General features: G+C 39.1%; 1 protein-coding gene across 5 annotated transcripts in view; it reads right to left on the reverse strand.

Moving 5' to 3' along the window:
• Positions 1-25,028, reverse strand: part of LOC117474799 (phospholipid-transporting ATPase ABCA1-like) — a 38,362-nt gene extending 13,334 nt beyond the window's left edge. For 4 of the 5 annotated variants that reach the window (XM_034120808.1, XM_034120806.1, XM_034120807.1 and 1 more), the window contains exons 1-12: positions 24,876-25,028; positions 20,567-20,675; positions 19,138-19,231; positions 17,992-18,133; positions 16,548-16,666; positions 11,552-11,673; positions 9,653-9,844; positions 8,084-8,170; positions 3,021-3,264; positions 2,767-2,906; positions 2,556-2,672; positions 1,292-1,486 (exon numbers count right to left, since the gene is read on the reverse strand). In XM_034120808.1, the coding sequence (XP_033976699.1) occupies positions 1,292-1,486; positions 2,556-2,672; positions 2,767-2,906; positions 3,021-3,264; positions 8,084-8,170; positions 9,653-9,844; positions 11,552-11,673; positions 16,548-16,666; positions 17,992-18,133; positions 19,138-19,231; positions 20,567-20,632 (1,518 nt within the window). In that variant the 5' untranslated portion in view covers positions 20,633-20,675; positions 24,876-25,028. Of the gene's footprint in view, positions 1-1,291; positions 1,487-2,555; positions 2,673-2,766; positions 2,907-3,020; positions 3,265-8,083; positions 8,171-9,652; positions 9,845-11,551; positions 11,674-16,547; positions 16,667-17,991; positions 18,134-19,137; positions 19,232-20,566; positions 20,676-21,152; positions 21,254-24,875 lie in introns of those variants that run through there. The other variant, XM_034120805.1, reaches the window with a different exon arrangement.
• Positions 25,029-27,017: the final 1,989 nt, after the last annotated feature.

Consider the following 27,017-nt stretch of genomic DNA (forward strand, 5'->3'; position numbering starts at 1 on the left):
TGGACAAAGAAAACAAAACATGTAATGACATTGTTTTTCAGAGGGACAGAAGAAGAACAATCTCAAGCTTTATCTAATCAAAAGCTGAATGTCAGGGATATAGGTCGTATGCCGATATACTATCTTATTTTTAACACAAATTACTGAAATTCCTGCTCACACATTCCCATGCTTTCCTCAGAGTGTGTTCAGAGGCTGATAATGACTATGAACTCAATACCCTATTACACAAACTCATGTGCCTGAACACTGAGTAACCACCCCAGAGTTGTTGAGCTGATTTTATGAGACCTCCTGCAGATAAACCTCTCGCATGCTTACATAAGCTGACTTGCACTTCCTCGCAACATACTGTGAGAGGCCAACGAGTTCAGAAGGCATGATGGAAATACAGCACAGGCACTCCTAATGCTAAAGGCATGACAGCTTTTTATGGTCGTGTATGGCCTTGACATAGTTTTGGTTGTGAGGAATTTCAGTTTACACACATGATATGACCTCCTTAAAGGGTGAGACAGTCAGTAGGTCAGTTGAGTTGTTTGCAGATATTTTTACAGTCTAAGAAATGTCATTATTATTCAATTCTGTGTTCTAAGTTGTTGCCATTAAGTTATGGTTTAACATTTGCTCATTTGATATTATTATTTATGTATATAATCTAATGTTATAAAATGTATTCAATATGCATTTAAGAATGGTCAAATTCCCTGACACAGATAGGCAAGACAACTCAACAGGGCACTGATATTGATTAACATTTGGCAGGAGTTGAAGGTAGTTGTTTATCGCTAAGGCTCGGCTCTGGCATATTTTCCCGAAGCGCAGAGACAGTCTCAGCAGAGCAATGATTACAGGAAGTGGAAGTGGAAAGAACATTTGATTTCAAGGCTTTTAATAGTCCTGCCTGGAGCTTAATGCCTTTTAAAGTGCATTTAAAAAAATTGAAGATACTGGAAGATTCTTTAGTGTGATGACCTATTTGGACAATTAGCATATAACCTATTTTTCCCCTTTAGGTTTTCTTTGCAGCTTGACCTAAATGGAAGAAACTCGATTACAGCTGTTTACAGACAAACCTTGAAACACGTACAATTATGGATTTATTGGCCATGCCCCTAAACCCCCTTAAGGATTAAGCTATGTCGGAATATTATTTCACACGTCTGCATTTAAAATGTTATACATACTCTTCTTTGTATTCTTGCCCTTAAAGCCAAAACTGATATGGAACTTTATGCACTGAATATATTTCCTGGAAAAACAGATATGGTGTGATGCATCCTGAACTAACCTCCATGAAGCGTGAGATGGTCAGAATGGCCTGGTCGGTTTCGTTGAAGACGTTTCTCCAAGTGTAGGTGGATCCTGCAGGTCTTTTGTCTTCTGAGACTTTCGACAGGAAGGCGGACAAATCTGACACACGCCACTCAGTCCCACTGAGCTGGTTGTTAAGGAATGCGGCACTGGCGCTATTCTGGAGCAGCGTCTGCAAAAAGGAAGGTTATTATGGTTTATTATAGAGAGTTTAATGTCAAGAGACCTGTTATAAGTATATATTACAAATGTTAAAGCAGATACAGATAAACATTTACAGATGGCTCAAAGTCTTCCTGTCTGTTTGTGTGGCTTGTGACCTATTTCACTGTCTTAAATCTCCTGAAACCCTGTTCAAGGCTTTCTCAAGTTTATTATGTCTATCTTCACACCCGTTTTCCTTTTCCCACGAGATTTAAAACTATGTCATGACACAAACAGGCTGAGAAACACCAGAGAGAGCCATCTTATCAGATCCAATACAAAACTGTATCAAGCCCTATTTCAAAACAGCAAGGACTCTTTTTACACGGTAAATGGTCTCCGGAACATTCTTCATTGTAAAGTTATTTCACAGTATCACCTTTGGCCACTAGGTGGAAGTGGTGCTTATGTAATTACGTTTTGGCAAAAAAACAAAACACATTTGATGCCAGCAGGAGGGCCATGCATGAACTATATACCATTAAAAAAATACTTCAATCTTAACAATATGACATTCAATGGCTCCTTCTGTTAGAGTGACTGTCATTTTATTCCCATTAATCTATTCTCTGTGCAAGAAATCTAACCCTTTGTACAATATTTCCCTTGTGATTTGATCAGAGAATCAACAAAAGGTTTAAATGAGGGCAAGAATTGTTCTGCTTTATGGCTTCACACTGCTGCCAGGATCGTATTTTAATACCACGCTGTCAATGCCTCTATGCTTTGTTGATCTTGCATTTACCCAAAAGACACCAGCGAGTATGAACAGTTTACTTTTCTTGGCCTTTGTCCTACTCTCCCAGTTCCTCCTTGTGAACCCACATAAGGAGTCATATGATTTTGTGACATTAAGGGTCAGATATTCTGTTAGTTTGGGTGGTGACATCTACAGAAACTTCAGAAGCTGCTTGCACCTTTCTTTCCTTATTTGGGTAACAAAGACGCACAGTTTACCGTCTTTAAACCCCCTCATGTAAACAGGAAGACGCAGCCTTGATGTGAGTACGTGTGTGTTGGCGGGGCATCTCACTTACCCTGACCATATCAATTTCCTCTCCATTTTCCATGAAATTCCACACTTTGGGCCTCATCTCCTCCCACATCCCTCCGAGGTCCCTCAGCAGGCCGAGTTCCTGGAAGGTCTTATTAACCTGGAACACAAAGAGATGCGTTCAGTCTCGTTCAATGAGGCTTAATTCATTATTCTGATGGGGGCTTTTCAAAGATGAGAGGGGCCTTTTGTACCTCGTGGATGATTCTCTGTGTGGCCGGAGTATCTGGGGTGTACAGGATCTTCCCCATGAGCAGAGGCTTCAGAGCTCTCCAGATCATCCTTGAAATGGGGCTGGACTCCAGGCTACGCATCATGTTGTTACAATAGGGAGCTGGAAAATAAAAACAGAGACAATTTGAGTCTTGGTTTATCTCATACGGGAAATTATTGGCAAGGAACCATATCAAAAAGCATGACATTTGCGTTTTAGGTGCTTCAGACTTACTTGAAGTGTTGTCGTAAGATGAGGGGTGGTCACTGTCACTGTCGTTGCCATGGTTTCCGAACAGGGCCTTGTAGTTGTTGTCTTCATACCAGTTGAGAGACTTGATTTTGAGGCCGCCTCCCTCGGGGTGTCCGCAGACGATACGTGACACGGCCTGGTACATCTGGTTTGGAGATCCTGTGGCGTTCACAGTTAGATACAAGATCTCCTTACGCATGTCCTTCCAACTCTTCATACTGGCAAGCTGGACGGAGAGACACAAACAGAAATTTAAGCATGACGATAAACATATCAATTCCAACTGTTGACAGGCTAGGGGATACAAATACACAGAGAGACATCTACCAGACCCGTAAAGCTCAACTCAGATGAGAACAAATTGAATTTAAACATCATACAATCTGATATTCTAATGGATGTGTGGCAGAAAGTGCCTTGATCTAATGAAAAAATGATCTAAGTCTGGGAAATATCTGTGCAATATATATATATATATATGCCGTTAAAAACTGTGCAATATATACCTGGCTGCCAAATCCTCAGAACTGTGTATGTGTATTTTGTAAAATGTGTAACTTTCTTTATTATAATTTTTTGTATCTTTAATATTGTTTATGCATGCTTTAGTAACATTAAGCTGTCTTTGGCTCTTTTCTGCATTAACAATGTACATTTCCCCTCTGAGGGACTAATAAAGGTATTCTGATTCTGAAATATAGAGATCCATGTCTTTGAAAAGATCACATGACATCAGCTTCAATCTGAACACGGTCTCACTTTAATGTTCTTTTATTTGTGGAATCTACTGCATGCCACATACGACTGATCTACCACTTCATCTGTGTTTAAACCTGCTGTGCTCATGTTTCTCCTTCAGGGTGTCTCACATGTCTCATTTACTGTAGCTAAGGAAAGTGAAATGGATATGTCTACATGTACATTTGAAAAGCTATCCCCTTTCACAACAGACAGGATATATGAACCAGTTGGTTTTGATGCTGCAGGTTTGAAGTTAGTAATGCTTATCAACTGCACTCTGAGTGGTATTCTAGACATGTGAGTGCTGCACAGTGGGGTGGAGACACTTAGCACTTAGCCGTCTGCCTGACTCAGATAAATGTAACTGCTGTGCCCAGTCCTATCTCTCTTTCCCTCCCCCTGTGTGTGTGTGTGTGTGTGTGTGTGTGTGTGTGTGTGTGTGTGTGTGTGTGTGTGTGTGTGTGTGTGTGTGTGTGTGTGTGTGTGTGTGTGTGGTGTGTGTGTGTGTGGTTGGGGGTTGTATGTCTCTTTACAGGAAAGGTCAGACAGCTTATATCATGTAATTGAGCGTGTTAATTAAATGATATCAGACCGTTTTTTTAATAAAAACAACTAAGATGAAGGTTCACTGAGTTTATTTAGGAAGTTTTGTCCTGTATTCACTAGCGTTAATAAGTTTACATTCTAAATGCTGAAGGCTTAGGGGCAGCACAGTATTGTATTATCATATTATGAAATACTTGCTTCTCAGCTACTTTTAACAGTCCTATTATAGTCGGTCATTTTAAAGGTCCACAGAAAGTCCACAGAGAAACTGCTCTTGATCGACTATCGACATCAGCTTAAAGTCAGTGAGACTTCAGGCTGAAATGGTGTTTCAGCCTGAAGTCTCACTGACTTTAAGTGTGGTTCACAAAGGGGTTGCTGCAGGTCATCAGACAAGTCACCACAAGTTCCCTGTTCATGTCTGCAAACTGGTCAACTCCTGATTCAATTATGTCACTTCCTCGTGATCGGCAAGCACTGAAAGGAGGGGTTTTGTGTTTTCCGTGTGAGCAAAACAAAGAAAGGGCAGACGAAGAGGGGAGCTTTTGTTTCCTAAGTGTGAACCGCAGGAGGCGACTTGGACTTCAAATAAGCTTGAGCTCTGAGAGTGTGAGGGATGGAGGCTTAGGAAATCACACCTTTTCCTGAGGTGAATATGTGAGGAGGTCAGAGATAAGTGAAAGAAACTCAGAGACAACAAAGAAATTAAGAAGGAAAGATAGAAAGAGAGAAGGAAAATAAGAAAGAAAGAAAGAAAATGGGTTGTTGCAGTAGAGCACGAGGTGGAAATGAGTGCAGAAGGCGAGAGAACAAAGAGAGGTTACTATCGGTCGTTTTCCTAACAAGCAAACCTCCGCAGGCTCCCGAGGCAGAGTGCTATTATACTGACGATTCTTACTGAGGAAACACTCTCATATACAAACACACACACAAACACATTAACTGACGGCACGTCATGAATAGCTGTTTGAATACAAATAACAATGTTTTCCTTGTCAACTGTGACCAGTCTACTGCAGGTCATTCTTAATCTGCCCGTAGACGAAATATTCAACACTCTTTTCCAACAAAGCGAAAGTGAGACGGAGAGAACTGTTGGGTCTCAGGTCGCTGACACACAAACACACAACACACACACACTCACAACAAAAAAACACTGCTGAGATCGTTCTGCATGTGGTTGTGTTGCAGCTGAGCCCGCAGCCATAACAAACCATGAACTTCCTGCTCAGTCACATGCAAAGAACTGGGTCCAGTAAGGTGTGTGTTACATAATGTACTTCAAAATATGTGTCTTCATCTTTTCGTAGCCACAGGCTACAGTAGCTCTAACACACACATTATCCTCTGAAGTATGTTTTTGTTTGACGACAGTGTGCAAGAGTGTGAAGTCATTTAAAGATGATGCCAATATGAACTTGTGTGACAATAGAGGAAAAACACACAAACAAGGACACACACACCCACACAGACAGGCAGCAGAACAGGATCGTCTCAGAGTTACCTCGTCGTAGCTGAGTCTGTGTGAGGTTACTAAAGTTCAGATTTCCACCCCAGCACACAGCTATTTGAATCAGAGCAGCTCAGAGGCCAATGCTTAATGATTTGTTACCAAGCAAAGATTTAACACCTTAACCAGGGTGACCTGAATATTATAAGACTCATGTTATCTGTAGAGTAGGATTAGTTTGTCTGTAGGTTACTGGAGTCCAATCCTGCTCTATCTAATTAATAATTCAGAAAATGACCTCGCACCGATACAAAAATCGTAATATTTAATTGGAAATGTTCGGGGTCTGATGAAGTTAAAATGACATATTTGTATTTAAACCATATGCACTTTATATATGCAAGAAGTTCAGTTGAAGTTAGAGACTGGTCGATTTATATCTGGTTGTAGATTTTTCTGTGATGACGGTGGTAATGTCTTGAAACAGAGAGGTTACTGGAGTTTATCCTCACACTCTCTACCTCTTTGCCAAGCAACCGCTTAAGCTACTTAGAGAAAACAACACAAAGAAGATAAATACCACTAATGTTTCTGAGAAGCATGTCGGTTTAAATTAGAATTAATGATTCAAAAGAATATGCATTTGTGAGGCTTATGAGGGGAGACATTTAATAAATGTTTTCCCTTCATTACCACAACTCATAATAAAGGGTTTTGTATACATCTGAGTAAAGTCTGAGTATGAGTGAGTGCAGATTATTAGGAATTAAAATCACCACACTGCCAGCTCTCTGAGCTAAAAAGAAACTTCTGAGAAAAGGTCTAGGAGAATGACGCAACAAATTACCCTTTAAAAAACATCAATCAAGAGCATTGACGACTGTAAATGAAGAAAAAGAATGAAATCTGCCACTTGAGCTAACCTATCCTTGACATTCACACTGTAAAAACATGCTTAAAATTCCCAAAACAGGTCTGTCATAGTGCATGCAAAGTTGCATGTTTAACAAATTCTCTCCACTATCAGCATTTTCTTTTAAGTCTATGTGAAAATGAGCTTTATTTTTATTTATTTTATCTCTAACTAGGGTTGAGACACGGCTTCATGATGATCACTGGTAAGGACGGTTACATGAGTGTTTTTCTCCTTTCAGCCAGACGCTTACCTCACCCATCAGCCTGCTAAGAAAACCACCATAATCTGTTGTTCACATATCACACCTAAAGTACCAACAGTCTTAATCTAAGCAGTGTATTTTGGTTAACACTTTTAAACGTGTGTCCTTCTTAAAATGTTATGTATGTATATAAAAACAAAACATTTTAAGGGATAAAAAGATTGATGAATGTTGCATGTTAGTGGTTGAGAACAGAAGAAAAGACTGCAGGCTCATTGATGTAATTACAGCCGCATAGACAGGATGCACACCCACACCCACACACACACACACACTCAGCTGGATCTTTATGTTTTGCATACTCAGCAGCCTGAGAGCAGGGAGGGGGTGGGGGGGTTGTGCACATTTTTACACCAGCGACTGCAGCCCCCTCTTTTACATTCCAGCAGCTCAAACTGGGTTACATGAGTTTAGGTCCGGCATGTGAGTGTATGTGATGCGTGTTGTAATCCTATACTGTGTGTGTGTTTGTAAAAAACCGGGCACCTGGTGGTTGGCTGAGTAAGGCTTTCGTGCCACCATCTACAAGAACAGCATGTTCTTATTTAAGCCTGAGAGAAAGATCTTTTGCTGACTTTTTATGATGTCATTTTAGACTGTATTATCTATTGTCTTCATTCAAATAGGTAATCTGAGGTGGAGCTTCAGAAAAAGAGGAATGGTATCCACAGAAAATCTCAGCCCACTGTGGTAGAACCAAGCCGGTATGCGTCGGTGTTGTTTTTATCATGAAACCGTGAAGAAACGGTTCTAAAAAATATTTTTTACGATGAGGCAGTCTGTCTTGATTCCCCTAAGAAACACAATTTTCTTCTTCTCGTTTACACCATGCACTTATTCATCAGAACCACCTGTTAAACACATATTTCATGACTCCATGAAACAGTGCATACAGATGTGTCAATACGTCAATACAACCCTGACCCAACTGCCACGGTTTGTATCACCACAATTGACCTGTGTGTAGTAAGTTGACTTAACCAAAAGCTTATTCTTGGTAAAAATTGATTGGATTTGCAAACATTTCTACAGAAGATTGCACTTTGGAAGTAAATATTTCGGAAGTCCTGATGTTAAATGTCATAACATGAGTGGGTTGTGTTATCAGTGTGTAAACGTGGTGTATGTACCTCCGTGGCCAATGCTCCCAGGCTCTCCAGAAGACTGTCGGTCGCTGCTGAGACTTCCTGGACCACTTTAGGGTCCGACCTCACATCCTTATAAGAGAGAGAGGGCATCTTTACTACGTTGCAGGGATTTTAGTACATTTGGTGTGTACAAACAATCAATACATCCTTGAAAAAAACCAATCAATTAATGTGCAGCCATGGCAGCTTATAAACCTTTTCTGCTTAACAACAAAACATCTAGAAACAGTAGAACATTACAAATGCAACCAGTTTAAAAATGAATGTGTATTATGAAGAAAAAGTATAATTGGTGACAGTTACTTGTTGAGTGCATATTGTCTTGATCTTGATCATCTCTAATATGTTAGTTATGTTTTTAAACATGAATATTTGTATTAACATGTATGTTTACTTCCATTTGAAAAAAAGTATTAATATTTATTCAGTTTAAAGCTAAAGATACAATTGAGAAAGTGACTAAATGTTGTTGTGACAGAGGAATGAGAGAGAAAGTCTGGGAACAACGGGGTCAAAGGTGTGGAGAGGAGGGAAATAGGAAAGAACAACAGGTCAGCAGAGCTGTGAACTCCCATGTTCCCGTCTGTCAAACTGAGTGTGTGTGTGTCCGTGTCCGTGTGTGTGTGTGTGTCCGTGTGTGTCCGTGTGTGTGTGTCGACTATCACACTAAGCTGTCAGCTGCTGAAAAGCCTGACACTCAAAGCACAGGTGCTGATGAAGAAAGGACAGCAGTCTGAAGAGATACAGCTTTCTACTGTTCTATACTAGATGCCAGAGAGCGGCTAGAGAGAGACGTATATAGGCGATAGCGCTCCTCGATGAGGCACAGATCGAGAGACGTGATCTATATGCCTAAACTCGGCTATCTCTCTCTCTCTCTCTCTCTCTCTCTCTCTCTCTCTCTCTCTCTCTCTCTCTCTCACACTCTCTCTCTCTCACACTCTCTGGTCCTGTTCTCTCTTTCCCTAACAATTTCTCTCCCTCTTTTTCTCACAAACATACACCCACACGCAGAGCAACTATGGGCACATTTTGGGTTATGCAAGAAGTTCTTGTTCCCACTTTTTGCACAATGTTATCACGTGTGATTATTGCATCAACATTTTGGACATTGAGTTCTCGAAAAGGGGGGGATTGTGTTTTTGGGTGAAAGGTCAAAGGTTTGCCAGTAGATGATCTCATCCTCATATCATATGGAGAGAAGAGAGCAACTCTTTAATCACTTCAACAGCTCAGCAATCAGCGAAAGCCTCTAGGTTACTGAGAATGGCTGACTTGATAATGATACCCTGTCTCTCTTCCTTTGTCTGTTTCTCCCCCTACAGATAAGTACAGCAGAACACAATGTTTCCTCCAACTCTTGCCCCCCCTCACCATCGTGACTCACATTTATGTCACGGGTTTTTACGGGAAAGGGGCCAGCTGTTTGTTAAGAAACAGGCGGAGGAGAGTTGGAGGGAAAAACTAGTAAAGGAAACAAGCTAAGCACAACGTTTTATCGGAACTGTTAAACCACACATTTCCGCTGTGTGACTCAAAGGACAAACTCACCCGAATGGGTTTGAAGAAGTCCAAGTTGGACAGGAAGTGGCTCTGGGCCTTGTCAAGCCAATCGCTGGTGGAATTGCAGATACTTTCTTGAATCTGACGGGAAACGTTGTGATCAGCAATGTGGACAAATTCCTCCAGGGACGTTGTGTTACAGAGGTCTCTGAGATGGAAGCCAAAACCTTTAGTCAGCACCTGGATGGGAAAAATAGGCAGAGTGGTTCAGAAAGAGTACAATATTATGATCACATGTGTGCTAGATACAATGAGAGAGTAGAGGTGGAGAGAAATGTATCAAAATATAAAATCCATCAAATATATTCAGTATTTAGTTTTGGCACAAATGCTAATGTAACAACATAGTGGAGCAACAGACTGATCTCCATATGTGGTGAGTATCACTGTTTGTGATAAAACAAAGAGAACCCTTTGTGGTTTGTCCTGGATTTTTAAAGATCGTTATGTATCGGAATAGTTAGATTCCTAAAACCTGACATTAAGAACAAAACAATGAAGCTCACAGAAAGATATCGCCAAGCAACGATGAGGGAACAAAATGTTATATATCTCAAAGCTGGGGCCTGCCAAGGACTTTATGGCGATAAAAGTTATCCAGATAAAACTCTACCACCAGCTATGTATCTGGTGATGATACCGTCTGTGTCATTTAAGAAAATGCTTTATCTTGTTAATATGATTCAACCCATTATTTGGAAGAGGCAGTACAGCTTCACCTATGCAGGTGTAGTAACAGAAAATTCTTTCCTTTGACATTGGAGCATGTAAGGACTGGACAGAGGCTCTGTTTTCTCTGAAGAAGACTCAAGATGTTCGGACACTATGTCTTTGTCAGAGTGACTATGATATGTCAAGATGTCCATGAATAGTCTGCTTTGTGCCAATTGTACACACACCACAGCTGGTAATATTTTCATTGTAAAAAACACAAGGGCTTAAAGCAGCAAGTTTGGACGAGTGGGAATCTCATACTTATTGTCTCAAAAGAACTCAAAACAAATATTTCCCTTGGGGGATTTCCATCTTTGTGTGTTAGTCTCGTGCACTTAATTGATGTTTTGACAATTGACAAAATGACCTTCATTGCATATAACTAAAAGCACAGCATTAACTAGCTTTCCTCAATTTTCTCCTTAAATAATGTTTAAGTGACTATAGTGAATGTCTATAGTGACCGTATAGAAGACTAATGGAGAGTCATCTCCTTTGATCAATAGTTGCCCGGGAAAAAAGTAGAAGAGAATCCGATGGTGTAACGTGAGTTTGTTTTTGAGCCTGTGTCTGCACGTGAGCAGAACTAGGGGGAAGGGAAGCTGGGAGAGCAGTGGTCATGTGACATGAGCCATCCAATTGCAAAGCAGGGATGATGTGGTGGGCCGGGCTGGGAGCTGTTGTTATGGGGGCTCTATAGGAAGCAGAATCTGTCAATGTACGTTTAATCGATTTAAATGGGAGAGCTTTGTGGGGGATAAACTAGAAAAAAATAATCAATTTTCAGTCTTCAAAAGAAAAATGATGTCAGAAAGAGAATATGATTTCCTTTTTTGTGGGAGAATACATGTTAGGAAGAGACAGAAAAATAGGGGGGCTTTTGGTTACCAACTACAAACTCTCCCACAGTGATTATTCTGGAGGGCATTAAGGGCTTAGCTGTGCAGTAGTACAGTATCCTGTTGTCAAGCCAAGGTTATTGGATGTATGCATGTACTACGTCCAGGACAGTATGATCAGCTTATGTGAAAAGAACAAAACAAAATAGCTGCACACAAAACATACTGCACTTTTGACCGCTATGGGCAATATGGGAATCATTAGTGAAAGGGAAAAATCATCATTTACTGAAGGAGGTTTTATTATTAAACTTTTCAATGGTATATATTCTACCTTCTCCAGGTTGACGTCAGCCTCCACTATCTGCTTCAGCACGTAACGAGGAAGGGAGGCGTTGTTGTGAAGGAAGTGGGAAAGGGTCTCATTGTCTTGCAAAAAGTCCTTCAGCTTGAAACCTAGAAAAGAAACACAAAGATAGGGTTCATTTGGTGGCTATTAAAACCAGGATTCACAGCAGTGTTGGCAGAGAGATGTACAATAACATTACATCAAATGTGTATAAATAATAATATAAGGGTCGATGTTATAAGCTAAGGCTCAGTCTATACATGTTTGGTCATGAGACTTACTATTGTTAAGATGGAATAAACCAACAAAATTAGATACTGTTTATTATGCTTCTTAACATTTTTATATTTCAGACATTGTTTAAACAGTGGAAACCCCAGTGTAAGAGGTCCATGACATACAAACTGAGAACATACAAAAACACACCAATTCAACTCAAAATGACTCCAAATCTAATTATACATATGAATGCTGATAATTTCACAAGCAAAGAAACACACTGTCCTCTCTGCACTTTGAGAGCGTTTTGTACTTTTGCTGCATTCCAAAGACGTCAAACCATTTCTCAAACTGGCCTGAGTCAGCTGTGTGGTTGAGAACACACTCACAGGCACAAACACACACTTCCCTTTTATACTCAGCTATGAATTTTATGCAGCGGGGTTACTTTAGGGCACTCCACTTTGGTCCACATTCTGCCTACCAATTTTCCTGTTCCTCTCTAGCTCTCTTCCTCAAAGTCTGTGTTCACCTTTCACCCACTTTGTTTGAGTCTTTACCAATTTCTCTGCAAACACTCACTAGTTGTCATTGCTGTCTCTATGTGTTGTCTAACTGATAAACTAAGCATGGCTTAATGCATAAAACTAAGAATTATATTATCCTATCCTATTGGGGTTTGATGACTTCTCTCCACTAGTCTGTTCAAATTACTACTTGAACTACAACATTTGAATCATCAGTTCTTCCTCATTTTCCTCAATTGTTCATATTTGGTTTATTAAAATTATTATATTGTGGTCATTGTTAAAAGAAAAAAAGGAGGGTGACATTTCTGCTATGAGTATTATTATTTTTATAATGCGCTTTTTGCCTTCCTGTCATTAACAGGAGTTAGAAATGTAATGGCTATGTAATAGATTAGAACCTTCATTATCCTAAACTTCTGGGACATTTCCCTATAGCGAATATACCTTTATATTTTCTACTCTTCACTTACTTGTCAGCATAGGTCGGCATTGATGTACAGAGCCGACAAAAGACCTTGTTTATATTGGCATCATATTGAAGCCAACTTCATCGATCAAGCCAGTGTCGCTGAAACTTTCTCTCCCTCTTCTTCTCATACTCTCATATCTCCTCCGGTGACTTTCTTTTATTTGAAGATTGTTTTTTGCCAGGCGCTTGGCCGGTGGTTTTAAAAACATTTTGGCGAATGGTTAGGTGCCGCGAAAGTCTGTAGTGAAGGAGCGTGCTCCCGCGCACAGGAGCCTGCTCGCGCTGAGCTCTATTCCGCAGCAAACGGCTGTTTGCTTTTCACCCAACAACGACAACTGCCTCACGAAACGCTATGTTGTAGCGTTAATAAACGAAACAATTTAAATTGCTTGTCAAAATACCAATACCACAGGACAATGTGATTTTATGTCTTACTGTTTTTTTTAAAGCGATACTTTGTATTGACACACACACACACACACACACACACACACACACACACACACACACACACACACACACACACACACACACACACACACACACACACACACACAAAGGAGGAAGTGAGAGAGAACAGTGTATTTCTGTGTGTACAATGTGATTTTATGTCTTACTGTTTTTTTTAAAGCGATACTTTGTATTGACACACACACACACACACACACACACACACACAAAGGAGGAAGTGAGAGAGAACAGTGTATTTCTGTGTGTACAGAGTGCACTTTTTGGAAGTCACGCTCTTTTTCTGCCTCCATATATGTGCACCAGAGAGTGTGTTATGTGATTTAAAGTGAGTGTGTGTTAAACAAACATCCCTACCGTCCCTGCTCTGTGCATTTTTTGTGTGTGTGTGTGTTATTGTGTACCTGTGCATCTAATTGCATGTGAGTGACCTCAACTCTCAGGGGTGAACAACACGGGAGTGCTAATAAGGTCTAATCAGTGTCCCAGTTGGAAGTCATATCTCCCATGGTGCATTGCATTCAAAGGTCCTTGAGGACAGACCAGACTTGATAGAAAGCCTAGCAGCAGTCATCAAAGGACCTTGTGTGTCTGTAGTCAATCTACGTGTTTTATCTTATCTGTGAGTGTATGTCTTTGCTTGCGCTGCCCAAGTGGTTTACCCCCCCCCCGTTATCAGGGGCAAAGACGTCTTTGGAAGTGTGGCAACGTAAAAAGTAACAATCCTTATTTGTGTTTGTTTTTCCTACGTTAGGACCTGCTGTAAAAGGGTGTGCATAAAATTACCACCAACACAAGTCTGTGCTTGCTCCTGTCGCTGCCTCGTTTATTTCATATTTGATAATAGTGGCATAGCGCACCTATGCTAACAAGCATTAAGGCGCATTCCTGAATGCCAGGTGATTTTTCTAGTTTGAGCAAGAAAAGGTGGATGGATGAATGAAATTCTGACTGCTATGAAATTAACTCACAAAAGAGCTGCGCAATAGGTGGAATGTAAATTACTATTTTGATGTAGGAAAATAAGTAACATGTTGGATAGTATCTGAGCATGTCTGACTTTGTTTGTGAGAGCCATCAGAGATTTACACGTCCTAAAGGACATTTCTGTGAGGGGATTATATTTCTCACCTCCTCAAGGACATATTTTAAATGTGGGATATGGTTTTAACACGATTGGATAAACAAAGGGAAAGCTTAAAGTAAGGGTTGGGCTAGACATGCATGGGCTGATTTAAAGGCGAGGAAAGTAATGAATTCTCCAGTATTACAATCATTCAAGGCGGAACACTGTCCATTTTAAAAGATCAGGCTCAGACACATTGAGCCTTTAAATTAAATGGAGTCAGCAAGATAAAACATGAAGGAAGTGAAAGCCTACAAATGCAAGGTTAGTATGCGAATCCAACTCAGGCTTCACTTTTGCTAGGAATGGTACACAGATAAGAACAAAAGCCTGATCAATCTACATGGTAAAAAGAACACCTTTCTCGTCTCAAAAATGTTGAATAAATGTTCAAATGTCTGTTGATTTTCTCTCTTTCATTTATCTGCCATGTCATTCTGTCTTCTCTCCTAAAGCAGGAATGCGTCAGTCCTCATCAGACAGAGCGTATGCTGTGTGATTTATCTAGTTATCCTCCGGGAAAAAGCTCATCCCTCTCCCTGACCCTTCACGGCACTCCTTCCCTGTCAGTGTGAATCTCATTTGCTGACCCCCGCCGGTTGCTCAATTATTAACCGACACGTGGGTCTCCACACTCTTTGATCCCTGCTCTTATTCCTATAACATCCCTCTGCAGTTGCATTCCCTCACGTGGATTAAAGGCACATGCACAGTGTCATATGCGATTGAGCATGAGGCAGTGCATTTAAAAATCAATTTTGGTGAAGTGCACCAGTGCTGTTAAAATAAAAAGAGCCAAACAAATCCAGTTAAAATGCATGACCTTTAGTTATTAGAAACAATGAAAATCTATCTGTAGATCCAATAAACCTAACATGCAAATGTAGAGATTTTCTACAATACATTTTTTTTATAGAACTGAATTTCTTCTCATTTGCTCTGTAATCCCTGTCCTTTTTTCAGGCCATGCTTTGCTGTAGGGACTTTATATAACTGCTTGTAAATCAGACTGTAGCCACAACAACAACAACCTTGATTGTTCTGTTTCGTTGCATAATGTCTGACAATACACTCTGCTCTATATACCCTTACATTAGGGTCGGAGTGAAACCAGGCTAATACCCCCTTTATTCATAGCATCTAACTGTGTATCAGAGAAATATCGCAGTATCAAAGCTACACTAATGGAACAGACAAAAGGACCTCGTCCAATTAGACTCCCTCATTTCACTACAGCAATTAACGGAGGACAGTACTTACGTCACTGCTGTTTACTGTTATTGTTCTCTGTCCTGTGTAAGTATCCTCCATTTTATACTGTCTTAATGTTTTCCATTTCCTTTTTTTCCTGCTTGTCTTTGCACACAAGATCGAATGTTAAACAAATCTAGATTGCTTTTATCATGCCTCCCATGTCAGAGTAATGGGTGCTGAATTAAAAACGTTTTTTTACACGGAGCAAAGATAAAGTGCATTGTATGACTTTTATTCAAGTGAGGATTTAAAACACTTTGCCATTTGCAGGTTACTTCGACTCAGCACAGTGAAGTCATAAACAAGATGTTATTTTAGAAAGATGTCCTTTTTAATCTCAGAGCTGCCATGGTCATGGTAAAACAAACTTGCAAACCTTAGCATTAAAATGTAAGATTACGATTACATTTTCAGGTTTAAACTGAGAGCAGAGATAGCTAAATGTCATGACAGGAAGCAGACACATTCCAGTCAGAACAACTTGACATGTTCTACCAGATCTGGGCAGTGATTTTATAATGATTGTCAGGGTGGTGCAATTTCCTGTCTCGTGCCACCACTCTGCTCACTCATTAAAAGAGAAGTTACACCCACTGGCTTTAAGGAGAGGGGCCTCAGCGGCTGGCAGGCAGTGATAAGGATGTTCCTTACAGGACTTCAATCAGCTGTTACACGGCGAGGGGAACTTGAGCAGTAACTTCATTTAGTTTTAACATCAGCAATGTGTGAAGGAACTATAGGTGTGAGTCACTGACTCCAATCATGACTGGATGTGAGGTCATGTAGGAGCTCTCATTTGAATGATGATACAGGCAGCAGAAATGACTGATTGTGAATGGGTGGGTGACTTGGTAATCAATGAGGTCGTCATTCAATAACTGTAACAAATAAATAAAACAAAAGGTATGTACTTACGAGCAGTGTTCTCCTGCATCTTTCTGAGAGCCCTTAGCAGTCCCGTGTAGCCATCGTAGCTTTTATCCTTCTGACTGTAGAGCAGGATTTTCTGGGCATCAGTGAACAAACGGGAGATTCTGGGGATGTTACAGAACGAGACAAAATCAGACACATCTTCATCTCGAGAATTCAAAGCCTGAGTATTTATTTTAAAGGCACATTATACATTCATATATAGAGTGGCGAAGTGCCTCCCCTTCCGGTGAACCTCCATGGGACCTTATTTCGGAAAAAAGATGTATTGAAGTCAATGGAGAGAGAAAGATTATCTTTCGATCCCGTTTGAATTGTGCCACGAATTACACATATGATGTTTGTCAATTTAAAAGATAATTTTGCAAGTCAAAAAAAAAAGAATGTGTCGTAAAACTGTGAAGTAACACATTTTTTTGTGTGAAACGCTCAATGAACTACATCTCTTGCACAACAACACACGTCACCAAGATGGCCGTCACTACTGTCTTGTCAAAAAAGTGATTGACTACCCTCACTATCACCACAATGAAACACGTCCTGAAGAATGTCATGCAAAGCTGCCTGCCTTCCTTTGATTCTCTCTGAACTGCCTGGTCGTTTTAATGTTTAATGTCAACCATTTGTGCAGATAGCATGAAGTACAAAAGATCGCCGATGCTAATGTAGCGTTAGCGTTAGCATTTCTCCCCCAGGCTTAAATGGTGTATTATAGAATGATCACACCGGTGTGACAGTACTCTTCAAAGGGTTCACAAAATATGACTACTACTCTTACTGTTTAACATTTTGGGTTACTTTATGTTAAGGCTAATAAAAATGACAAGGCTAAGCCGGCTGTAATGCTAACTAACGTGCTTGCTACTAGCTAGGTAGCTAACTTGATCCAGCCACTCCTGGTCCTTTCATCAGACGGGAAGCGAAAGAACGAGCAAGACCCATTGCTGGTATGATAACAACCTGGTACTAAGCACACAGGCATCTTGTTAAAGTTATCTTATCTTAGCTATCTCTATTTTAGTGGAGGAAAACAATTGTGACATCACTTACGCGACTCTGGGATTTGTAGTCTTTCTAGTTGCGTATTTTTCATAGTCTTATATTTCAACAGTTTTACGACAAACTGTGACTTTTTTGACATGGAAATTATTTGTTAAGATTGACAAACATCATATGTGTAATTCATGGCACAATTCAAACGGGATCGAAAGATACGTTTTCTCTCTCCATTGACTTCAATACATAATTTTTCAGAAAAAAAGGTCCCATGGACCGGAAGTAGATGGGCGTGACTTCGCCACTCTATTGATTAAAAGATTGAATAATATAGATACAAAATTATACAAAAATGCACTGCGTGAATATTTTGGATTATTCAAAGTATTGCACTGCCTGAGCTATAAATCAGCCACAGGGCCACGGTACTCACATAGAATCATTGAAGTTTCCCACCACCCCGGGACTCTCGCCTGGGGTGGGATTACGGAAGCAGGGGTTGTTGGCGTTACAGATGATGCCTTGTACCCACGGCAACGTACCCGCCGAGGGCATAGCCTTGTTAGGGAAATGGCCTGGAAAGGAAAGGAAAATAATTCAATTTATATGATGTGTTTTTGAAGTGTGGATCTCAGTAAAAATCTACATTTACAGACCTAATAAGGCTCACTGGAGAAAACTGATAACCAGTAGGATATTTTTCATCCTTGCCAATCAGGTAAAGTCTTTCATTTTAAGTGTCCCATTCACTTCCATTTTTCCACTACTCTCCAACATATAAAACTACCCGTACTACTAAATGTCCAACTCATTGAACTTAGGCTAACTATAACGTGTCACTCATTGCCACTGCCTTTACGGCACTTACATTATCTTTACAATTGTTTGTACACTTATAAGCTAACTTAACTGCTAATGCTGCATTACTGAGGTTAACGAGCTATTATGTCGAAAAGATAAGTGTAGAGGATGAAAGGGGGGTCAGGAGGCTTTAGTTCACTGGGTTAATGGGATTGGACACACTTGTAATACACTGTCATGAGATATCGATGATTTTGTTCCAAATAAGGGAACTTGTTTAGTGGATACTAAAACGGTCACATGTAAACACTATCGATTACAGAGCTACACTTCATTAATCCTAAAACAGTAATCTATAATTGTGTTACAAGCTTGAAACTGCATAAAATGTTCTAAGATGTACAGAATGAAGGTAATTTGTATGTTTTCCTTCCCCAAGTGAATAAAGCGACTTGGAAATGCTAAAAGGCCCTTTTTTGTTTGTGCTCTAGTCTAGACCATGATAATTTGTTGGAGTCAAACATGGTCAACGTTGTGAAACCAACTTTTCCAGGAAGGTCCACACAGTGCAAACAATTCCGAACAAGTTGATCACTAGATACAAATATTGGATGAATAAAGACAATGTCTTAGAACAAAATGTCTGAGGTTTCATTCATCTTAATTCAACTATGTATTTTAATACTACAAAAAAAGCAATGAAGTTTAATTTTGTTATATATGTGAGTGAAATAAAAAATGAATGTGTATATCTCTCCCTGTCTTAATGTGTGCTTACATTCATGCTGCTCGTAGGGTGGATAATGAATTCGGACAGAGATCAGGATGAGGAAGATAAACAGAGGCCAGATGATCTCAATCAGCAGCTGGACCTAAGAAAAGAAGACAAAAGGATGATGATATGTGTTAATCAAATGAATAAAAGAAAGCATTTTGGGAAACAAAAACGTACCAAAACAAATGAGTTAATTATCTTTTAGTATACTATCATCTACTGACAAGTTTTCATCAGTTTTGGGATGTTTCAGTTCAACTAAGGTAATTTCTGCTTCTTTATAAAACAAAACATGATCAGTTTGTGAGTGTGTCTCTGTGCCCTCTAAAATATCTGTATTTAGAGGTGGCTGTTGTCCTTTGTACACAGTAATCCATCCCACAATGAGTCTGGGGTGGTATATGGGTTAATAAGGGGTGACAGAGCGAGACAGAGGGAGGTCTGCAGGGTTTAAGGAACTATGTCCATCTGCTCCATATGGCCCCTCTACTTCAGCTGCCAGTGTCTCAGCTTGAAACAGCATGTCAGACAAGCAGCACAGGGATAAAGAATAAAGACTCTGTCTTAGAGTACACACTGTATCCTTTTGTTGGAAATAATTGGACTTATGTCCAGCCGCCATGGTCAGCTGGCTCAATTGTATGCAGATGAGCCTCCTCATGTATAAAGATCCACTGTGCTACTGCTTGGAAGTGAATTTGATTTACATAACTTTGAGTATGTGGGCACCAACCAGAACATGATGGTAACTGGACATACTGTATATGTCATCATCACATCATTAATGACTCACAGTGATCTGTAAACTGTGATGCTTTCAGAACGAGTGGCTGTGAAGTCCACTGAAACAAATGTAACATTTGTGATATTGGGCTATATAAATAAACATTGATTGATTGATTGATTGATTGATTGATTGATTGAGAGGGGAATTACATCATTTGGACTGCGTAGTTATGAGGGAAGACATCTATAAAGTCTTTGTACTGCCCTTATGACTAGTCATGTGGTACTGGGAAAATCATCTCCCAGTCAAGTGCATTGAAAATGTGACTGGGACAAAGCACTCAGGGGACATTTCTCAAAAGAACGGATATCCCTCCATTTTAGCTTTTTAGTCTTTTTTTAAGGGACTGACCTAAAACTGTGCCTAATTGTATTATAAATAGAGCTAACTTCAAAGAAGACACAATGCAAGGCAAGCTAATGAGTCTGACTGGCAGCATAATACTGTATGTGATACTGAGACCAGTATAACACTAACAAATATATAAAAAGCTTTATGTGTTTATCATAAATAAAATAAAATTCACAAAATAACAGCAAGGATTAGTGAAAACCTCTGGTTTGGGAAATAATCATATGGAATGGAAAATATCTATATTTTTCAATTAATACAAATATGTCAGTAATTTAAAGCACTTCTACTTACAGTCTGTCTCCGTCTGTAGGTGAAGTTTTTCCAAAGCAGTAAACCCAGTTGAGTGGAGACAGTCATGATGACGTCTTCCCAACCTCACTGAGCACGCTCCAGCTCCTCACTGGGACCCAAAAAGACAAAGAAAGAGGGTCAGACCATGCAAACGTTGACCAGACAAACAAAAGACACTTTCCTTTCTGTTAAAAGGACACCGATTAAACACAGTCAGCTAACTAAAACCTCAACAGCTGCTTTGTTCCTGTGGAAAAATACATGGTTAAGAAAACAAAAAAAAAGCGTACATCCCACATTGACGCATGAAACCAATATGAATACAGAACAGAAAGTCCTGACATCAGCAATCCGTAACCTAGCGCATGCTTAGACCAAACATAGCTGTGCCAACCTGTAAATTGTGCCATGATAAGAAAATAAATTCAGTCAGAAATAGATCTTCTATCAAAAATAAATACCATATCAGGAACACAACAGATATGACCTGGTTGCTTAATAATGCTAAATGCTAAAACTAAACTACAGCTGCCATCAGAAACAAAAAAGCCTTACTCAAAGACAAAAGCCTTTCTAATGGATTTACCTATAGGACTAAACAGTTCTGACACGCAGACCAGCCAAAAGTACAGCAGCACTCAGCAAACCAAGTCGCCTGATAACTGAGGAACTACTGCAGCTTCACTACATGTAGACTCATCCGTCCAAAGGTCAGCCTCCAACTGACAAGATGAGTGCGTGCCGGTGGGAAGTTTTTAAGTGGTCAAAGTTGTCGGACATTCTTTTATCATCACCGTTTTTACCCCGTTAACACCTCCGAATCACATGATAAGCTGCATTATATGTAAATGTTACAAGACAACATCACCAACCCCCCTCTGTTCAAACGACCCACTGATTAAACCAAAGCAGTTGGTCTACTGCTCAACTAATGGAAAAAGCTGATACACTTTTTCACTGTTTTGCAAGGAACTGGCCTTTGTCAGATGTAATAAATGGCACATTGTTTATCTCATATAAAAAAACCTCTCTGGGGCAAAACAGTTTACATGCCTATTTGTTTATTCTATTTGCAGATTCAAAAGTCCTTGGATTGGTGCCCGGACTTGTTATTGACTCCAGAAAGAATACCGTAATACTGAAAATATTCAGGAGTTATCAAACTATTTTTTTAATGCTGCTTTTCGATCCTGTATGTTGGGATCAGATCAGATCAGCCACTCAAGACTGAGATACTTAGCTTATTTATTAATGTCATCATGCTTTTTTACGTGTCTTAACAATGCTTTACATAACCTAATGCTGTTGCCTAATTTTTGTGGCCATTTTTTTAGGTTGTTGGTAAAACTCAAGTTCGAAAAGGATTAAGGCAATCCTGTTTATCTTATTGAATGCCCTTTATACAGAATAAAGCTGATTGGTTGTCGTAGAAAGCAACAGCAAAACAACATCAAGGACACATCAATCATTTGCTTGTGGGTTGAGAAAAAGTCCTGCCCTGATTAAATCATTAATTTAGACTTCTATGGTTTTACACCACATTTTCTCAATCGCAATCATAACAACGACATAGTCTAACCACTTCCCTAGCAGTCTCGGCCTACTTACAGGGTGAAACTAATGTGTACCATCACTTGCAGAATGATCTAACTAATTGCCAGTGCAGATGACAAAAAGACAACATGAGAGATGATAAATACAGATGACAAAAACATCTATGTTTATATTCCAGTACGTTGGCACTATTGCACAAATGTTCGCAGAATACATGGAAATGGCTGAATTAAGTAAATCCACCAGATTGTATGAAATTTCGCAAGAAAAATCAACAGGACCTTTGGGATGCCCAAACAACGCAGCGGCCCACGTTCAGTATCTGCTGAACTGGTACATCTGTTTTCTCTATGAGTCACCTGATTAAATGGCAGCAGTGACGGCACACACAGCTTTATCGGAAAGATTCCTGCCAAAGACTTTCTTAAACAAAAAGATATGAGGAATTCATGCTCTTGCTGTAACAATTAGACAACCAATAGACTATCTTGATAATCAAATCATCGTTATGGTAGTATTTACATTTTTATGCAAATATTCTGTTTTTCAGCCTTTAAAATATGGGGATTTTCTGCTTTGCTCTGTTTTCTATCATATATAAACAACATGTATTTGGCTTTAGGACTGACAAAACAAAATGTAAGACATCAACTTTGAGAAACTGGATTGGACATTTTTCTCTATTTTCTGATATTTTATACACCCAATCAACAGATAATGAATACAAAATACACAACTGCCCCTTTGATTTAACACATGATTGCAAAGCAAGTGATTAAACAAGGGCAACATATGCAGTAAAACTTGAACCAGAAACAACTTGAATGCCTATATTGTAGTTGGCGTAAAGCTCAACACATCAGTACAGGTTTGAAATCACATGTTAAGATTTTCGTGGCAAATATGGATATTGCAATACACTAGTGCACATCTCAAACAAAATGAGTGAGGGGAACACATTAGTGGTCTGCAATGTGTGGGAGGACAACTACACTTTCCCCACATTTGATAGACATTTAATGTTATTTTCTTCTCTCCTTTGATCTTATATTTGGTTTTAACAAGAGGTTTCACATGAGTTTGATTTATTTGATCATCATTGCAAATTAAGAGTCTCCCTCAATTAATGTATTGAATCTTATATAGAAGTTTGAATTAATGAATAAATAATATACATTCATGGCTATCATTTCTGACCGCTGAAATAAATTGTGTCACTAAAACTCTCCCACCTCCATTTGGGGATCGATATTTTTACATAACATACTGTTTACATGTTGATGATACCCATTAAGAAACCTGATATTTATAGAACTTGGATCAGCTTGATGTTACTGATGTTTTCCACAATCAAACTATCTGAGAATCTTCAGAGTTAACCTTTCAAGAATTGTCTGCTTTTGGTAAACATGGTGGTGAAAACACATCGCATGCCGAAATAAGAAGAGATGTGGAGCTGAGTGTTGAGCAGAACAAATGGTGCAGAGCCATGGCGCCTCTAGTGGCACACACTGAAACCTTCCTTCTTTATAATACTTGTTTACATCAACTCTCGCTCACGTGTCATACCTCATTGATACAGGATGTTTTTCTCAACCCTCATTGTCTTGACATGTATTAAAAAAATTAAAAACTGTTCAAATTAAAGCAATTTTGCCCAAAAAGATGATAATAGATCGTCGATTCTATGCATACAAATACATGTTTTCTTCTTTAAACCACTAACGAAAACAAAGCAAATGTATGTCGTCGACATTGCACCAACACTGCAGACATGCACTTTGATAAAATCACTAAAAACAAGACATAACTTAGCTGACCCAGCACACATTATGAAGAAAAAAACATTGTAACTTGAAAGAAAGAAAATCAGGCTACTGTTAATTGTTATACACAGTGACATATTTTTCACTGTGACCAAATGTCAAAATGATGATAACATGCCAAAATTAATCGAGTGACTGACTTATTATATGCTATTTGTGATACTTTTGTTTAATTGTTCTAGTAGTGGATTAAGGTTACTGTCGGTCATTCAGTTTCGCGATACTGACCCAAATTAACGTCAATTCAGCCACAATGAGACAGGAAGTACGGTGAATGTGCTTTCAGAGTAAAGCTGCAACACATGTAACTTGAATATACTTCCCACTAAACGGTAATATGCACGTCTGTAACGTTACAATTAAAAGTGCAGTCAATTAAAAATGTGAAATGGTGCCTTTAGTTTCTCTTATAGATTCAGGTTTTGTAATAAATAAATTCGTTTCCACAATGAGGCTTTTATTTTTGTAATGCCTTACCGGAAGTACTGATTTTAACAATAGCTATCTTGACACTGGTCCTACTCACAGAGGAGGATACTGAGACAAAAACATGATAAAAGAGCGAAAAACAGCGAAGACAATGCTTGTCATTTCACTCAAACGACGGTATTGCCATGTACATTTGAAGTCCATTCATCTCATAGCAGGTATTGACTATCTTTGCGACGTTGAAACGAAGAAAATAAAAAAAACAACAGAATGTGGCATTCAACAGCCAATCCAATCTTTGTTTTGTTATCGTCGCTTAATTATACAAAGCCAAAAGTAGTAGCTGACAACATATGAAGAAATAATAGTTTAAGGAGAAAATAAATGTTAACTGGTACACCGTGGCATGTAGTATCTCTTTGTTGGTCCAACAAAGAAACTCATAAAGCCCCCCCCCCCCAAAAAAACGTACAGCCCCCCAACAAAAAAACAGAACTCACCGTCCTTAATCCCGAGCGACGTAAATATCCACTCTTTCTCCTTTCATATATTGCAAACCTTCTTGGAGAACAACTTATAAATGGTGAACCAGCTGCTCTCTGTGATGGTCCTCCGTGTCTCAGTGTCTGGAGAAGCTGTTCTCCTCTCCTCCGGCAGGGTTTTATATCGCTGCTTGATGCGGAGCAGAGGTAACTAACGGTCACCGTTTGATGCGGCTCCCTTATAAGGCAAGCACGTGCGGAGTCAAAACATCTCTTAAAGGACCAGCGACACCTCAACACTTAATCAATGCTCAGTGGGGACTTTTCAATTAGTGCCAAGCTCAAGAAGGTTGTATGAACATATTCAATTACTGCTAATGCTACTCCTAGGATTGACTAGAATTGCCACAAATAATATGAAAATACTCATTATAACCGTTATAAATGTATCACTTTTTTAATGCATTTGCACTATAAGATATACGAATTAAAAAAATAATGTGAACACTGAGCAGAAGAGGTTATAATCTGAGACTGGTTATTAAAGTACTCCCCTATTAAATATTAGTTATACATTTTGGGATAAAAGGATCAAGACAAAGATTGCCATACTTTATCAAAGTTCCAAGACTTTGCAGTAATACGAGTACAATTTAGATAAAAATGTATGTTTGTAAATAATATAATATAAAAATGAAGACAGTGTTCTTTTGTTCAATAATTCCTTTTAAAATAAAACATACTTGACAAAAGGCAGTTTATTTGTAATAGTTAAGATGCATTACAATGATATACATTTTCAGATTTTGTTTAACCATAATGCAGATGATGAAAGTAGTAATGAAAATAGGTTGTTCAGAGAAGAGAAAGGTCTTTGAAGTCAAATGAATATTGTTTAAGGTAAAGCCCGACAATGGGGCAGATAACAAGTTCTCAGTGTCTTGTGAAAAATGAGTGTATTCTAAGGAAGACATAACAATCTCAGAAAAGCACTAGGCAAGTCATGAGTAGCGTGTGCATACTAAATACACAAGCATGGTATATTATCACCATCATATCTCTTAGGAGAGGAGCAGAAGAGTTGCATCTTTGAGCAGAATTTAACATTCTCAAAAAAGTATTTGGGATTAGGAAAATCGTGTTAAGTTAAGTGGGACATATGGGGGCCCAAGCAGTATTACAATTTAAGATATGAGGATGAAATTAGCATTGATAGAGTTAAAACATAGGAATGATTATTCAATGAACACACTCCACTCTACCAGTTGATTTCAGGGTCTTGTTGCAGACTGGTATGTTATTTCTAAACCATTATACTTCATTATTCTTTTATTTCTGTTACAAAATATTATGATTTTATATTGGAAAGGAGTTTTAAAGAAATATTCATTTAAAAAAACCATATATATGGAACTTTGTGTACAACATGAAGCAAAATCAATTTGACGATGTCATAATTTTTTATTATTATTCCCACTTAAGCATATACAAGATAACACTGAACAATGCAGTTCAATAAATATACTTGTTATACTAGTTGAGGTACTTATTCAGCTTTGCTGGTTACTGGAGTTATTTATGCTACAGAGCAAAGTGTGAAATATACCCATGTACCACAGAGCATAGTTTATGTTTAAATTAAAAACACGATAAATAAAGCAGGGAATCTGAAATACGATAAAAAAAAACTTTTCATACTGTAAACTGTAACTTTTTGTTTTATCTTCGAGTCTCCATGCAAACCTCTCTGAAGGTTTCCCTCACTGACATCCTTCTCCTCTTTCTTCTTCTTAAATTGAATTTCCTTAGGTGAGTCTGTCTGTATGTGCTGGTCCCGTGACAAATGGGCAAACCTGATGTACCCCGCTGCCTCTCGCCCTGTTCTGCTGCTGCCTCAGCCCTCTGTGACCCTGACAGGATAAGCTGTTTAGGAAATGGATGGGTGGATGTTAACATGGCCATTGATTCATCTGCAGTTGCTGCCTTCATCCATCAAACCTGGACTCAGATCACAGGAGTGTGATAAAAGCAGGCACCTTGCAGCAGAGCACAACATACCTGCAGTGTATCGTATTATTTTACACTTGTTACAATATAACCCAATTTAAGATTCTGATTGCTGTTTCTGCTGCCACATTTGGAGATAACATCTTCCAATTA

The sequence above is a fragment of the Trematomus bernacchii genome, unplaced genomic scaffold (assembly GCF_902827165.1).
Source record: "Trematomus bernacchii unplaced genomic scaffold, fTreBer1.1, whole genome shotgun sequence".
Taxonomy (NCBI): domain Eukaryota; kingdom Metazoa; phylum Chordata; class Actinopteri; order Perciformes; family Nototheniidae; genus Trematomus; species Trematomus bernacchii.